Source organism: Oryx dammah, unplaced genomic scaffold (genome assembly GCF_014754425.2).
Source record: "Oryx dammah isolate SB20612 unplaced genomic scaffold, SCBI_Odam_1.1 HiC_scaffold_27, whole genome shotgun sequence".
NCBI lineage: Eukaryota > Metazoa > Chordata > Mammalia > Artiodactyla > Bovidae > Oryx > Oryx dammah.
In genome coordinates this window covers 112,388,481-112,406,441 of record NW_024070211.1, presented here as the reverse complement: position 1 = coordinate 112,406,441, position 17,961 = coordinate 112,388,481, and the positions used below count along the sequence as shown (strand labels likewise).

At 38.3% G+C, this 17,961-nt stretch overlaps 1 protein-coding gene across 6 annotated transcripts in view; it reads right to left on the bottom strand.

The window, feature by feature from the left end:
* Positions 1-17,961, bottom strand: part of MAP3K20 (mitogen-activated protein kinase kinase kinase 20) — a 169,461-nt gene that overhangs the window by 63,615 nt on the left and 87,885 nt on the right. For all 6 annotated transcript variants that reach the window (XM_040229363.1, XM_040229366.1, XM_040229364.1 and 3 more), the window contains exons 6-9: positions 14,496-14,524; positions 14,238-14,375; positions 6,355-6,441; positions 768-842 (exon numbers count right to left, since the gene is read on the bottom strand). In XM_040229363.1, coding sequence (XP_040085297.1) covers positions 768-842; positions 6,355-6,441; positions 14,238-14,375; positions 14,496-14,524 — 329 coding nt within the window. The remainder of the gene's footprint in view (positions 1-767; positions 843-6,354; positions 6,442-14,237; positions 14,376-14,495; positions 14,525-17,961) is intronic.

Sequence of the window (17,961 nt, the reverse complement as noted above, 5' to 3'; positions counted from 1 at the left end):
GGCCATTTGTGCTTGAATGTGATAACCACATGAAAGCCTCAATTTTGGAATTTCTCCAACTTTATTGTGACAGCTTAAAAAAATCACTGAAACTCCACAGGGAGAGTGTATTGAGCTTCTCTAGAAGTGCTGCTTTTGCCTGGTCTTTGGTTAGAAAGGCAATGTGGTGGTCGGGCTTTGTAGCGCAATGGATAGCGCACTGGACTTCTAGTGTAGAGAGGCACTGTGGTGTGGACGGTTAAGCGCAGGGACTCACATCAGTCAGCTTGGGTTCAGCCTCCAGCTCCACCACTTACAAGCTATGTGGCCTTGACCTCACTACTTAACCGAGACTTGGTTCTTCATGTGTAAAATGAGGATAATAACAATACCCAGTTCACAGAGATATTCTGAGAAATAAAGGAGTTGATATACTTAAAGTGTTCAGAACAGTGCCTGGCTTATAATAAGCATGGTGTGCTAGTACTTATATAACGTGAAGATGCAAGACTTATTACTGAAGATTAAAAACAAGGAACAAAATTCTTTTTTTACTGACTCAAGAATGCTGGAGTGCTGTAAGAAAGAGCCAGTAATGAGACTTTAGGTTTCATGCCAAGCAAATGTCAGCAGAAAGCCTTCACAATCAATCTGGGGCTCAAAGGAACAGCAACCCTGTTTTGCTCTGTAATGAATTTGATTAACCCACGTTTTAAAAATTCAAAGCCAGACAAACAAGTGAGATTTCAGAACAACAACAACAACAACATACATACATACACACACACCTTGGCATCAGCTTCCCAACACTGATGTAACAGTTCAGCAAAACTCCTGGGGCAACTGCTTGGAATGGTTAATCTCTGTAAGACAGAAAGACAAAATAAGCAAAAACAAAACAAAATACAGGCATTTTCTCATTAAAGGAAGGAAATACTAATTGGAAGACATGAAAGAATTAATTTAGTAGCATAAACAAGACATGAAATTTAAAGCATCCTTTGATTAATATGTGACTGGAGAGAACTTGTGTTTAGATTCATAGTATCTAATCTCTAATGACACTTTACCTTTTCCTCCAAAGAGGAATCATAGTGGGTGAAGAAATCAGGTTCAGAGCAACAAATGCAACAAAATATAGAATCCAGTCAAAAGGAACTACAGTAGGAGAGGGGCAAGTTGGAACTTACATAAACCTAAACCATGAACCTATCACTGTAGTTTTATAGGTAACTATGAAAATTGCAAATAGGCCAGGTAACTAGGAAACCAGTTCAGCTTTGGCAATAGGTGTACAACTCCTGAAAACATCGTGAGCACAGAGATAATTTTATAGAAGTGTTTTCTCAGTGGCAAATGAGACACTCTGAATGGATGACTCATCATGGCTTAGTTTTGGCCAAACCCATAAAATATAAGGACTTGATAGAACAAAGAATATAATGTGAAGACTAGTCTTGTTCTAACATTCTAGAGCAGTGGTTCTCATAGAACATGTAATTCTCCCAGGGGCAGTTTACAAATCTACAGAGACATTTTTGCTTTAAAGTCTGGGGGGTTGTGCCTAGAGCAGGTCAAGAATGCTAAGCATCTTTCACTGTATCATAAAGCCTGATTAAAAATTCTCCTGCATTCCACCAAACTTCAAATGCCCCATGTGCATTCATGTAAGACAAGAAAACAATGAGCTTTATACTTTTCTGAGCTTAGACTCTAACTTTGATTTCTAAGTAGAGTATTTTTTGAATATTTTAAAAATACTCTGAACTTTCTTTGACTGCAACTACTAAATGAAATAAATCAAGGGTAGATTGATTTTTGCATTATTCATAACCTTACCATAATATTGGGAAAATCTTGCCTACAATATCGTGTTGCTCATGGTACTGGAATCATTAATACTCACAATAACCCATCTTTATTCTGCATTTGTAGCTGTTGAATTCTATTTATTTACAGGTGCAAGCATCTAAAATTGTGCCATTATCACCTCTACTGTCATCATGCCTGAGCATTTATACACTGCAAAACATATTTATTTCTTCCTTACATTTACAGCATTATGTTGACTTAAATACAATGTGTGTAGTAGGCTGTATTACCACTGAATTTCCTTTCAGGGATAAAGAGGGAGCATTAAATAATTATTATAAATAGAGTATTGAGTATGAAGGGGACTTCTCAGATCACTTAGTGGTAAAGAATCTGCCTGCCAATGCAGGAGACACGAGACTGGGGTTCGATCCCTGGGTCGGGAAGAAGTCCTGGAGGAGGAAATGGCAACCCACTCCAGTATCCTTGCTTGGAGAATCCCATGGATGAAGGCGCCTGGTGGGCTACAGTCATGGGCTCACAAAGAGTTGAACACAACTGAGTGACTGAGTGTGCATTCACAGGTGTGACAGAGCTGAGAACCTCTGTAGTAGGAAGATTTTTTTCTGCAATTTTGTTTGCCAAGAAGTTCTGCAGATAAAAAATTTAAAACAATTTCACTGGATTTGGAGGAGGCTACATATAAAACTAGAAAAATAGTTGTCTTGGCAAGAAAACAGACAATCTGTATTTGGAATTAAAATCAGAAAACCAAAATAAATAAAACTTTAAAGCAAAGCTAAAAAAAAAAAAAAAGCAACTCTGGAAGTTAGAGACTATACTAAGCATTTTTAAACCTCTGGTTTTGTGATTTCAAAGACTAGAGTAAGATGTAGTAAATGGCACTATTATTTTACTGTAATGAGAACTGGAAACCTTTTCATGAAAAGTAAAGAAAATCAAGAGTTTACTTAGAAAACAAAGTAAGATCGTTGGGGTGGCAACTAATATAAACAGACAGTGAATGCAATTATGTGACTGAACACACATCATGAGTAATGAAAAACAAGTTTTCCTAACAGGTAACATTTTCAATGTAACTGCAGCACATTTTCCAAGAACTGAAATGTGAACTGGCTGAATATAGGTGTTGATCTTTTCATATTGACAAACTTTTTAGATACCACATGTGAGACATTATAAAAGGAGACATAATTATTTTAAATTATCTGACATGTTCAAATATCAGTTAAATCGAGACTCAGACACTATGTAAGGGATTATTTTCATGCACTAAATTCTCTTTAAAAGAGAATTTAAAATATTTAAGTGTGATTATATAACTGTGGGTATTCTATTAAAACATCCTGAAACAACCAGATATTAGCACCAGGTCTGCAACACTACTTAAAACTTAAATATTTAAAAATAAAAGTTTCAAACTGAAAATGAAAATAATTCCCAATCATTAAATTAGGCATGACATTTTTCTTAAAGATTATATTTTTTTTTTTTGCACTATTTTCTACATAAGATACAATAATTATTTTTTAAGTCAAGTTTATTACCTTTTTCTAAAGTACAGTCAAGAAAAATGGATTAAGTTTTTGGATTTCCATGTTAATAGTTGTTTTGCTACTTAGAATAAAACACATTTACGTACTTGAAAAGATGGAGTTATACTGCTAGGACATTCTGAATGACTACTAATTGAGTTTTATGGAAAGTCCAATGGCATACAGACATACCTGTAAGATTTAAAAATTAGTAATACCCTCTTAACTTCATGTCTTCTATAATGGTTCATTGTGTGCTTTGTAAAGTTTAACAGCATTTTGTGGATTATAGCTTCAACAGAATTTAATAATAGAAAAAGTTATTGTTTGACGATCTTATTTCATTATTAGGGGTTTGGAATCAAAGGCCTTCAGATATAATTTTTAGAAAGTACTGATTTTCCTATAGATGCAAAAAGCAATTCTAAACAGTAAAAACAAATAAGCTCTAGAGTCTAGTTAAGAGTAATGTATCAGTGTCAAGTTTCTGGTTCTGATATTATATATACTGATATTATATATATATATATGTCTCATGAGTGGGGGAAGCAGAGTGAAGGGTACACAGAATTCTTTGTAATATTTTTGCAACTTCCAATGAGTCTAGGATGACTAGCTCACATTTAAAATATCTCCCTAAAAGTTTAAACATGCCATTCTTTATTTAAATGAGGCCTTTGAAAAACAATTACAGCTTTCTCTTTTCAACTCAATAACCCAAGGTATTCCAGAGCAAAAATAAATAAAATAATTAAAAATTGAAGGGATTTTTATAAATTATATTTAAGTCAAAGTCTCAATTTTATTATAAAATAAATCCTTGGGAATTATTTTAATTGCTATCTCAACAGAATTTGTTTTGATAATAAGGGCCACTATTTATGAGGTGAAATGAAGACATCTTCTTGAATGATGATAATGGAAATGACATTTGAATTTCATTTCCATATTTCTGATAAATGTGCAGAATGAGAATGGATAAATACCCTTGTAGCACCCAATCTGCATTTGGTTCACTAGAAAGTTGAGAAAATATATTTCACCATGTGGGTTTCTTTCAACTGACTATTATATTTAATAAATACAATAGGGGAGGCATTTGAATAGTCTCCATCTGTTATTAGCTGATCATCATATCACCCCATGGATAAAACAATACACTCTAGGGGATTCCCTAGAGACAAACAGGGAGATGGCCTCCTCATGTACCCATTGAGGAGGTCCTGAAGGCTATTTATAGGGGATTCTCAAGCCTCAAGTCAACTACTCAAAGGCAGCTTCTAAATTCATTTTTTTCTTCAGCTTTAAAAATCCTTGATGGATACTCCAATATTTTCAAAGTGCTTTAGATTCACAGCTATTCTGCCCTCCTTTAAATGAATATTATTTTAAAATACTAATTACTCTATCTTATACATACTTGGAGAGTTCAGTCAGCTTTAAAATAAAATTTCCTCCTACTTTATTTTGAAATGATACAGAGAAAAAAAAATGACATTGAGTGTTCTGCTCGCTCCAAAGTCAACAGAAGGTCAAAACCTTCTTTGCTCTATTTGTCAACCCAGAAGTAAATGTCTAATCATCTCACTGGCAAAAGAAACTGAACAGAAACAAGTGGGTTCTCATACCATGAAAATAATCAGTTATACTGTGTGTGAGTTCTGATTGAATAGCACACCAGGAAGAACCACCACATTTAATTAAAACAGAACAGCCTCTGTGAAACAATGAGTAAGACACATTCTTAAATATTACACCTTTTCATTTTTCTTTAAATTGGCAGCTCTCTCCCATTAACTTCAGCTATCATGAACATTTCATCCAATCTCAATGGCTCAGGAGGACAAATTAATAAGGTAACTGTGGATTATGTGATCTAAATATGAAAACTTGGCTTCTCTCAGTCCATAGCAGCTTTTTGATTGATCTAGTTTGTTCCTGCACTAACCATGGAGAGCAGATCAATCTAATTCTTTTAAGGCATTAAAAAGGGAATATTACTACATATTTGCCTTTTGGCAAATTATTTTATCCTAAGGCTGCACTCTTCCCTTTTGTGGAGGGCACAGATAAGATGTGGAAATGAAGAAGTTTTGTGAAATAAAGTTGTTTTGCAGTGTTGCAAAGACAACTGTGTGCTTCCATCACTTGATCTAAGTTCTCATAATACCTTGATATTGGATGCTTCATCTTTATGCTGAGAATCTCCATGGCTGTGCGTTTCAGTCACAATTTTAAACCTTTCAAAATGTAGTTGCTCTCTTTGATATGAATGTACCATGTTCTCTGATGTAGGCTCATAGGTCCAACTAACTGAAAGCCTCAATTTGTGGGAAGAAGAAAAGCGAGGCTGGGGACACAGCACAAACGCTGTTTACGCCACTGAAGTTCTTTTGAAATGGAAAGGCTCTGCATGAAGAAGGGAACAGTTATGCCACTGCCTCGCCAATTCCAGTGAGGAGCTCATCTTCAATGTAGTGTTCAACGTAGGTGGCAAAACTGTAATTTTTCCCTTTTTTGAAACTATTTTTTCTTCTTTTATTTTTGAAATTCTCATCTAAGCGACAGTTTCTTGTACTATAGTGACTCCTGCTGGGAGAGGTAAGTTGAAGTAGCTGAAGGTCTCTTACAGATATATCAACTCCCGGACAGTAAAAAAGATGTCCTAAACGCAGGAGATGGAGTTAAACTGTTCCCCTACCTTGGACGCAATGGCTTCTTTCATCACTAAGAACAAACCCCTAGGTTTTACAATTGAGACTGAGAAACTAGTACAGTACTTGTACAATTTTTGATCTACAGCATCACGACGTGAAGCTGCAACAATTAGATGTAAAGGGTCCATTCATGAGGAATAACATCACTTTGACCCTTTGTGTTAGCTCCTACTGCTAATCTTTCCATAAGCGTGAACTTACTTTCAATTTGAAGAAGATGAAAAAGTCTTTTGCAAAACCCCAATACTGTTTTCTGATCTATGTACCTGAATGGGAAATCGTAGTCTTACCTCGTTTTTTTCCACTACAAGCCAAGCTACTTGTAATCCTTCCAAACCTTTGAAGGGGACCTCCCTTGTTAGCATCTCCCAGAGAACCTGGAACAAAAAGGAAATGGAATTTTTATTCTTGTACTTTATATTTTTGGTATATTACTGAAACTTTAACTGTATCCAATTACCAGACACAACCAACTCCATCTGTAGAAACTTGGGCAAAACATATATATTCATGCATAGAGCGTCTTCCATATATTTTATACATATACATATATTTTGTTGTTGCTGCTGTTCTTTTTTATTTAAAAAAAAAATCCACTTTAGGGAGTAGAATATCTAGATCTGGGCTTAAAATTTTATGAAACCAATGCACCTAAGTGATTTAACTGTATTTTGTAAATTAACAGAATTCCCATGGATTACCATAAACTAGATTTTACACTTTGTTAGTCAAAACTTTTTGCACCTTCAATCTCTAATAAATTTCTCTATATGAAAATAACTGGGAATTCAAACATATTTTCAAAGCTTCAATAACAGTCTCATAAAAACAAAATTGAGCCCCAAATCCAAATCACTGGCTAAAACACTTACTCCACAATGGTGGATACTTGCAAGACTAACATTTAGATGTTGTGTTTGGAGAACTCTTTCTCCAGATGAGTCAGTCTACGGGATTTATTCTCATCCACCTATGATATAATTTATTAATTATATTCTAAAATGTAATAAACACCTAGGTACATATATAGGCTGAATGCATGTGCAAATGTATGTATATGTTATCTCTCTGCAATCCTTGAGATTAGCTTGATTAATAAATCTGCACTGGAATGCTGAAACAAAGCAAATTGATGTGGGAAATGCTAAAAACAGCTAATGATTTTGTATTCTCTTTAAGCTCTGAGTCATGGAGGTTTTTGCTGCCAAGGTAAGTCAATGGTAAAGAATCTGCCTGTCAATGCAGGAGACGTGGATTCAATCTCTGGGTTGGGAAGATCCCCTGCAGCAGAAAATGGCAACCCATTCCAGTATTCTTTCCTGGAAAAACCCATGGACAGAGAAGCCTGGCCAGCTACAGTCCATGGGGCCAAAGAGTCAGACACAAGTTAGCAAGTAAACAACCACCACAATGGAGAGTTTTACATTCAGTCACTTTATTTATACAAATGAGTATCCAGATTTGAGTCTACTGATACTTTTGTGAAGTACAAAAACAATTACAATTTTATCAATAATAGCATAATAATAACAGCCACTATCATTTATTGAGTGATTATGTTCCAGGTACTCTGTTAAACCTTTAGGTATGCTATCATGATTAATCTCAGTCAGATAGATATCGTTCTCATTGTATAGATGAGGAAACTAAAACTTAAGGAAGTTAAATAAACTTGCCCAAAGGCATTCAGTTATCAGGTGACAGAGCTAGAATGTGAACCTGCTGTCTCACCCTGAAAGTCAAGGTCTCAACAGTAAGTAACTTTAGAGATGGAAGAACGAGAGTGCAGCAGGCCTTAGTTTAGGTAGGTTTGGAGCCAAGGCAGAAGCAAAGACACGCAGCACCTCTGCTTGACGTTTCTGTTGTTCTAAAAACAAAAACTCATTTCTAAATAAGAATGCAGACTGAGAATATACACTCTATTCAAGCAAATCCGATACCCACTATTTCCTCAGCCAGTGCCCAGTCTTACCCGAGCCATAACATGTTAAATGAGTTCTGACTATACTAAGGTAATCAGCAGGAAAATCAGGGAAATTGGCAGATGCTGCTCAAGCAGGAGAAAAATAATTCCCTGAAGCTTCTTTGGGCTTTTAATCAAGTGTGTAAGGTACTTCTTTAGAAGAGCTACTGAATAATTCTATTTGAGTCACAGAAGTGATTAGGAAAAGGTAAGGGGCACCCCAGAAGGGGCTGATTTGAGCAAATGCTGGAAGTACAGGAAAGGTGGGAACCAGAACAGGTACGTGGTCGCCTGACACTGGGCAGCGGGCAGGGATGGTGGGGGTGGAGGAGGGGTGGAGAAATGGCGGGAGCAAGAGGGCTGAGCAGGAAATGAAGCCCCTCAATTTACCGCAATCACTGCTTCCTGGTGTTGGGGTTCAGAGGGGAAGGGGTATAAAGAGCAAGAAAATGAAGGGGTTTGGCATTCTTTGGAAAGAATGACTCTGCCTCAAATGCCCAGGACACCAGAATGTTTAGATGAGCAGCCTTATGCCCCTCCTTTCAGAGTCTGGCCTTCTGACCTGTCTGCACAACACACACACACACACACACAGACACACACACAGAGACACACACACACACACACACAGACACACACACACACACGCTGCTTGGATTTTTTGTGGGGTAAGAGGCAGAACTAAGAGCCTGGGGAATGACATCAGAAAAAGATTTATGCCATTCTTTATCCCAAAATATTCCACTGGAAAGTGTCCAAAAATCTAACAGTATCAGAGTTATATTTCTCTAAGGGTTCCAACCCTGGAAAAAATAAGATAGTTTCATTCCATTCCCTCCTGTGTCTCTAAAGACCTACCAGAGGGAGTAGCCACCTGATGGATGAGAAACTGGCAAGAGTGGCGTCCTGAACTTCTGGATCCTGAAGCCCAAATGAGATCTTGAGTTGAATTCCAGGGTCAGCACATCTCATGATTCCCTACTATTTATTTGCCAACTTCAGAAATGTATCAAAAAGCAGGTGATGTGAGATAGGACAACAGCTTTTTCTACTGAGCAAAATCACATTTGGCACAAAAAAAGTGACTTAGTTGAGGAAGTCACTTGGAGGTCTAAAAATATATTAAACTATGCCTGAAAATATCAGTTATGGGGATGCAGGCCAAACATTATTGTGATCTTTCACCCTAAAAATATTTTCCAACTCATGTTATATTGAGACATCCCTACATTTAAACTGTGCTTGCAAGGAAAATTTCTATTTTCAGCTTACAGAAGAGAAACTTGGACAAAGCTGTGTACTTTTCCTGCCTTTTCTTGTACAAACAATGGAAAGCCATTACCTGAGCTGGGTGGTTCTGGAACAGGACTCACAGACAAGCGAAGCAGTGATGCTCACTCTGAAGCTGCTTTATTTTCAAAACTGGTTTTGGCTGAGAAGCTTTGGAGCAGGTAATCCTTTCTGCATTGCCATTAGGAAAGCTTTGTTTTTAAAGAGTGGTTAGGCCTTGGGTTCTCCGAATGTTTACTCTTCAATGATTCTGGCTTTCCTGAACTCTTTTCTCTTTTGTGGATAATATCCTAAACACTCCTTCAAGAGAAGTCATCAGAAGAGGAGAGAAAAAAATCTACTTCCTTATAAAATACCAACAATGGCCTGCCTAGTGAAGTTTACCAGCATACAAGCAAGAGTCACAAGATCTATTTCTGGCATTTCACCAGCATGTTTATTTTGAGGCTGTACAAGGCTGGCTAGTCTCACAATGTGTTAAGAAGAGACAAAGGTTAATTAAATTAAGCTGAGGAGGGCCAGGGACTTTAAGAGTACAAGGGGCTAAATTCTTACAGCAAGTCTGAGAAAGAAAAATAAAAAGCAAAAATACACTGGGGTTTTTGGGTTGGGTTTCAAAAATGACAAATGTTTTTTATGGTCTTATTCATCTGCATGTGACTGCTATGTGAGTAGGGGGGCTCAATGAATGGAACAGACTTCTAATGAACTATGGGATGTCCTATGCAAGCAAATATACCTATTGACAAAGAAGTCCTGCTTACTCACCTGTTCTGAAAGGACATGAAGAACTCTCAATATCTGCATTGCTTCCTTAGATAGATATCATTTTCAAAGTTTATGGACTATAAACTTCTAAAACTAACATGGTTCCTACCTTAACAACTATCCTCTCCTGGACTACTACCTTAGGCATGTGATGCTTTCTTGACTTAAAAAAAATTTGTGATGGTTTAAACAAACAGGATCCGTAAAGCATGCTCTGTACTTTTCCTTTCACTAATGTTGTTGAGAGTAAAACGGGAAAGAGTAAAATCCTGATTTGTTGTTTATAACTAAATTAGCATATGTGTACTCTTCTGAATGGAATTCGGCTGATGCAGCCATGGGGTAAGAATAACGAGCATTCTGAGTAAACCTCTTTCAGAGAGTAAAAGAGCAGTCGCTATTTTAAAACTTACAGATTTACTGAAAAGGCATACCCTCCCCCGCCCCACCCAGTTAAAAGAAGACTCTAATAGGAATACATAATTGATATTCAAAAGCATGTGACTGAAGCAAACAAGTTCTGAAGAGCAACCCCAGATCTGTAAATGTAGAGCAACCCTGGAAAGGTCCAGTGACTGGCTCTAAGGTTTGCTGTAAGATTGATTACTTGATGAAAGAGTTGTTAAGCATTTGATAGGACAGGGGAGCCTGGTGGGCTGACGTCTATGGGGTCACACAGAGTCGGACACGACTGAAGTGACTTAGCAGCAGCAGCAGCAGCAAGGCTTCCCTGGTAGCTCAGACAGTAAGGAATCAACCTGCAAGGCAAGAGACCTCGGTTTGATCCCTGGATCAGGAAGATCCCCTGGACAAGGAAATGGCAACCCACTCCAGTATTCTGGCCTGGAGAATCCCATGGACAGAGGAGCCTGACGGGCTGCAGTCCATAGGGTTGCAAAGAGTCGGATACGAATGAGCAACTAACATTTTCACTTTTCATCTCTCAAAACAAAAGTAGAATCCCTAAATAAGTAGATTGAAAACCTAATTCATAAAGAGAAAGGTTCAAGGCCCATCTACTGAGTAGTGGTGAGCAGTTCCTTGAAAGGAAAGCTTTTTAATAAAATAAGCTGTACATTTGCAGGTTCAGAAGTCTTGACTTAAACTACATTTAATATGGTGGGGGGGGGCATTTAATGTGGAATGAGTGAAATGGATTATAAAAAGATATAGCGAAGACCCTAAGCTCCACAAAGTCATCTCTTCACATCTTTGTAATTTCTATGTGGAAGGGAATTTGTTCCTGGTCACTGGAACCAAAACTCCATTTCAGCTAAGGAAAAGCAGGTGGGTACATTTAAACAAAGTCCTGGGCAATTGTAAAGCTTTGGGAAAAGGCAGTGTGAACTGTGCTTTCATAAATGAGATAATACTGAACCCCAAAGTTCACTCTATACAGAACTCACAGTTGTGTCTTTCCAGTCAAAGATTTCAGAGGTAGGGAAATTCTAAGACGTGGGGAGACTTTTAAAAGTAAAAGCACTGCATGAGAACTTGTAGAATGCTAAAATGAGCCTTAAAAATCTTCTAATTCACATAAATGTGCAATGTAACTTAAAAACTCTAGCCATCGAAATATATTTATACATGTTTGCATCCATAGGCAAGGGGAAAGAGTGAGAACTATGGTCCCTACAGCTGAGTGCTTTTAACAGTTTAAATGGTTGTATAAAACAAAAGAATATACAACAGAGACACTGTAAGTGACCCTTACTATCTGGTCCTTTATAGAAAAAGTTTGATGGTTCCTGATTCCACAGGATAAAATGAAATGCTGGACCCAAGAAGCAGGCAAAGTAAAATTTAAATTGCCCTAAGTTGGTGACTTCACTTTCACTTTTCACTTTCATGCCTTGGAGAAGGAAATGGCAACCCACTCCAGTGTTCTTGCCTGGAGAATCCCAGGGACGGGGGAGCCTGGTGGGCTGCCGTCTATGGGGTCGCACAGAGTCGGACACAATGGAAGCGACTTAGCAGCAGCAGCAGGTTGGTGTCTAGCACAGTGCCTGACACAATAAACAGGCTTTTACTTTAAGATGAAGGAACATAACTTCATTAGAAGGAAATAATCTCACAAAAAGTCTTAAATTACAACAAATTTCTCCATTTTCATACTCCCTAGCAGTTGATTTGCAGGATGGTTAGAATGTAGTAATTTAAAAAATATATTTATTTATTTATTTTGGCCGAGCTGGGTCTTTTTTACTGAACACAGGCTTCCCTTGTTGTGGAGCCTGGACTCTAGGTGCTCAGGCTTCAGTAGCTGCTGAAGTGTGTGGGCTCAGGAGTTGTGATGGATGAGCTTAGGTCCCCATAGAATTAGTTGTATGTGGAATCCTCCCAGAGCAGGGATTGAACCTGTTTCCCCTGCTTTGGCTACCAGATTTTTAACCACTGAACGGACCACCAGGGAAGCCCAGAACGTAGTAACTTTTGACATACAGGACCCGCTTTAGAATCTATTTCTTCAGGAACTTCTGGGCTTTTCCTCTTCTTTTGATAAGAACTATTTGATCACTGTCTAAAATAGGTTATAACTATACCCCAATATAAAATAATAATAATTTAAAAAGAAAAAGATATTAATTTTTTTAAGAAGTTACAGCCTTCATTCTTAGAGACACACAGAATTAAGGAAAATTAGATATTTAGCCTGATGCTACTACTGTCTTCCAAACTTTACAATTCCAGCCTTTCACCAAAAACATGTATTTCATTTATGACATGACTTTTTTCAATAGCCAATAAAATTGATATTAGATACATTTGGTATACATAAGATGTAGTATGACAGAAAAAGCTAGTGAACTGAAACCAGCCCAGAACTTACTGAGGCCAGCAGGAAGTACCTAGAGCCCGATTGACTCTAAAGAAACAGGAAGGGGTTTGATGATGTTGGTATCCTCCTGTACCATCAGCTATCACCTTAGTTGAAAACACAGAAAGTCAGGAGGAAGAGGCATATTGATCTGGTCTAAAGTTAGACAGCTTTCTCCCCCATTACTATGAAAATGTCCTTCAAAGAAGTAACAATATAGAGAGGCAGTATGATCAAGAGATGAGAGGTGAAGACTGGGGTTCCAAACACTTTTTTTTTTTTTTAAAGCCTTGCTGGCTGCGACAGGCATGTGGGATCTTAGTCCATGACCAGGGATAGAAGCTGTGCCCCTTGCATTGGGAGTGCAGAATCTTAACCACTGAACTGCCTGGGAATTCCCTCCAAATGCTAATTTGGGCTTTTTGTAAAGGATATATATATATATGTATATATATACATATATATATATATATATACAGCGTTTTTAGGGATAAAAAACTTATCCTCAAAAAAAGGATCCAATGAATTCCTTCCTCCACAAAGAGCTGCCCTGGCCCCCCTCCCCCCCCACCCCTCCACTCTCCTGTTGTCCCACTTCTTCCTCTCTGCTAATTCAGACACAACTTATTCCTCAAGAATGATCCATCTCAAGATTCCTCCTCTAGCAACTCCTCCTTCTGCTTCTTTACTGATTGGTTCCTGTGGTCTCTATTCCTTGAGCCTCCCACCCCCAACCTCCACAGTATTCTATTCTTATAACTAAGTTGCTTGGCCAGTCTTCTTCTGTGACACCTTAGATTCAGGTTTCAGACAGTCACTCTATGAGACCTGCAGCAGACATGGGCAAGGCCATGTACCAAATAAGTACATTTTCTTCTGCATTCTCCGGAAACTCACTCATCACTTTAATGGCTGACACTCAAAACTTTCCTGTTAGTTGACTCATTTAGCATATCTATGGGTGGTTTTGGAGCAACACACTACAGTGAAGTCCCATTCTAAAGGACCTACATTTCCACTGACTTATAGAGATATTCTGCAGTCATATGTCCTCCCAGAAAAGCAGAAGGGCATCAGATCTAATACTATTTGAGGATCCATCTAATTTGCTCCTTGCAAATGGCACTGGTTTCTTCTCAACACAGGACGAAATAACTCAAAAATGATCAGAGTAAACCTTCTAATAGAAAATATTCTCTCTGTTGCCACTGCTGTGGATATTCTACCAGGAACAGTATCGTTGCTTTAAAACCATGTTAAACTGTTACACCTGCTTCTGTACATCGTTTGCTTTTTAATGCCCTTTGGCAACAAAAAATGAGAAATGAACTCACCACACCATAGGAATATGTGTCGCAAGTTTCAGACACAGGGAGACTTTGGATAACTTCAGGAGCCATCCACGGGAAAGTTCCAACCAAGGACATATGTGTTGTATGGTTGTGGAACCGCGAGGCGCCAAAATCGCAGATCTGAGAAAAGAGAAAGGAATATCAACTTTCTTTTTACTGACTAATAAAACAAGCATCAGTCATAAAATCTACATGTGAAATTAATCAAATTTCTTAAAATAAAAAAATTAATAGTCCTACCTTCAACACCCCATCAGCAGCTATAACAACTAAAAGGAAAAAAAAGATAAATTATGAAAATCATCCAGTTTGGGTTATCCTGAAAAAAATCATAAACTTGTATTTTTATCTTCCATGTGGGATTCTGAACAGTAAAATCAAAGTATTTACCGCACTGAAGATTTTACGAAAAGGAGCTGACATTAAAATAAAAATACAAAACTAATTCTATGAGGGGCTGATTAAAAGGGCTTTAAGACCGCATTTTAGAAAAGGCAGAGGAACCAGAGATCAAATTGCCAACATCCACTGGATCTTCAAAAAAGCAATAGAGTTCCAGAAAAACATCTATTTCTGCTTTATTGACTATGCCAAAGCCTTTGACTGTATGGATCACAATAAACTGTGGAAAATTCTGAAAGAGATGGGAATACCAGACCACCTGACCTGCCTCTTGAGAAACGTATATGCAGGTCAGGAAGCAACAGTTAGAACTGGACATAGAACAACAGACTGGTTCCAAACAGGAAAAGGAGTATGTCAAGGCTGTATATTGTCACCCTGCTTATTTAACTTATATGCAGAGTACATCATGAGAAACGCTGGACTGGAAGAAACACAAGCTGGAATCAAGATTGCTGGGAGACATATCAATCACCTCAGATATGCAGATGACACCACCCTTATGGCAGAAAGTGAAGAGGAACTAAAATGCCTCTTGATGAAAGTGAAAGTGGAGAGTGAAAAGGTTGGCTTAAAGCTCAACATTCAGAAAACTAAGATCATGGCATCCAGTCCCATCACTTCATGGGAAATAGATGGGGAAACAGTGGAAACAGTGTCAGACTTTATTTTTGGGGGTTCCAAAATCACTGCAGATAGTGACTGCAGCCATGAAATTGAAAGACGCTTACTCCTTGGAAGAAAAGTTATGACCAACCTAGATAGCATATTGAAAAGCAGAGACATTACTTTGCCTTTGACCCTCTAGTCAAGGCTATGGTTTTCCCAGTGGTCAGTTGGACTGTGAAGAAAGCTGAGGGCTGAAGAATTGATGCTTTTGAACTGTGGTGTTGGAGAAGACTCTTGAGAGTCCCTTGGACTGCAAGGAGATCCAACCAGTCCATTCTGAAGGAGATCAGTCCTGGGTGTTCTTTGGAAGGAATGATGCTAAAGCTAAAGCTCCAGTACTTTGGACACCTCATGTGAAGAGTTGACTCATTGGAAAAGACTCTGATGCTGGGAGGGATTGGAGGCAGGAGGAAAAGGGGATGACAGAGGATGAGATGGCTGGATGGCATCACCGACTCGATGGACGTGAGTCTGAGTGAACTCTGGGAGATGGTGATGGACAGGGAGGCCTGGCGTGCTGCGATTCATGGGGTCACAAAGAGTCGGACACGACTGAGCGACTGAACTGAACTGAACTGAAGACCTCGTTTTAAATTAAATGTAGCATTGTCTAGTAAAAATGTTATAGATCAGTTGCAGTCCAGGGAACCAAAGTTTCACTTGGATTCTGACACTAGACTGTCAACATTCTACTGAGCAAGTCATTAGCACTATTGCTTCATGGTAAATGTGGTTTTTCCCTCTGGTTGAAGAGTAATTTTCTTGAAGGCGGAGATAATGCTCATCTATTTACATTATACATTCATTCATTTAACAAATATTTGTTGAGCATACACTGTGGGCAAAGCCATTTACTATGTTCTAGCAGAGGAAGGTGAGCAAGACTGGCATTGTCTCTGTTCTGGTGGAGCTTTCAGTCTAGTGGTAAACAGAGTTAAGCGAACACCTATAATGAAGTGCGATAAGTTCTGTGATGAGAGGTATGGAGATTGCCATAGGACCAAACAGCAGTCTAAGTCAAATTGTAAGGAAGTCGAAGTTCTCTGGAAGAAACAATGCTATGCTGAGACCTGAAGAACAAATCAGAGCTAACCAGAAAGAGGAGAAGTGGGGGAGGGATGCATGTTTTCCAAGCAAAAGAGTAAGCTCGTGAAAAAGGTCAGGAGCAGAGGAAGAGGCATGCAGTTTTGGAAAGTGTGGGCCAGATCCGGAAGAGCCTTTGTGAGAAATGGAAAGCCAGTGAACAATATTAAGCAGAGGAATGAAATGGTCAAATGTGCCCAGAGGGACAGAACGCGAGGAAGGAGATCACTGTGCAGGCAGCGGGAAGTCCAAGAGAGATGATGATGCCTGCACTAAATCTGTGACAAGGACAGGAGAGAAGCGGACCAAGTCAAGAAACAGGCTGGAAGCAGAATCAGCTGGGCTTGGAGGACTGGCTATCGGGGAGGAAGAGGACTCAAAGAGGAAATAAAATAGAGGCAATGTGGCATAATGGTTATAACAGGAACTCGGCAATCAAACTGTAACTCCTTTTTAAAAATTTGATTATGGATTAGGCAACTGGTATTGTCACTCACTGAGAAGGGGAATGTAGGAATAATTTGTTAGGGGATAGGGAGAAGATGAAAAGATCAACTTGGACACAGCACATTTTAGGGTCATACAAAATACCTATGTGAATATGTTCAATAAGCACATACATAGTTTTGAAGTTGAGATCTATTTGACAATGTGAAGATCAATTTGGGCTTTTATGGGAGTGGGTGAATAAAATGTAAGAAGGGAGAAGGTCAAGGACAGAATCCTAAAGGAATGTTTCTAGCATTTCCTTTGTAAGCCACAGAATGCCTCGAACACGGTATATTATCAGTACTTAATAGGTGTTACTAATGACCTTGACAAGTGGGGAAAATCATTTTTTCATGATCCAATACCCAGAAATAGCCTAAGGTTAAATCTAATACTGTATATAATAAGCTATACATTTTTCAAATATTGTTAATATTATATTCAGTTATTTAAAAAATACTTCTATCTTTTCATAAGATCAGTGTTTATTTAAAAATCTAACATCATAAAACTATCTAACTTAGAAAATGAAAGTTCTACTGTCCTCTCTTGCCTCCCCAAATTGTTAAAAGTTAGCTCTATATTGTTTCAATGTGTATGCGTTTTACCGTCAGTAACTACACAACTATAATTTCAAAAAATGCAAACATTCTCCATTGTTAGTTTCATAAAGACAGTTTGAATAACTTAACCATTATCTCATGAGGTATTTAAGATATACTGATAAACTATATTAAAAGGAGAGACATTAAACACTTTTTTAATTGAAATTCTGAGCAAGAATTGAAAATACATTAAGTTATAAACTCTGATACTTCCCAGCAGATTCTAGATTATTTCCCAGGGACTTCCTGCTGCGCACGCATGCTCAGTGACTCAGTCGTGTCCGACTCTTTGCAACCCCATGGGCTGTAGCCCGCCAGGCTCCTCCGTCCATGGGACTATGTAGGCAAGAGTACTAGAGTGGGGTGCCATTTCCTCCTCCAGGGGACCTTCCCGACCCAGGGATCAAACCCACGTCCCCTGTGTCTCCTGTGTTGGCAGGCAGATTTTTTTTTTTGTC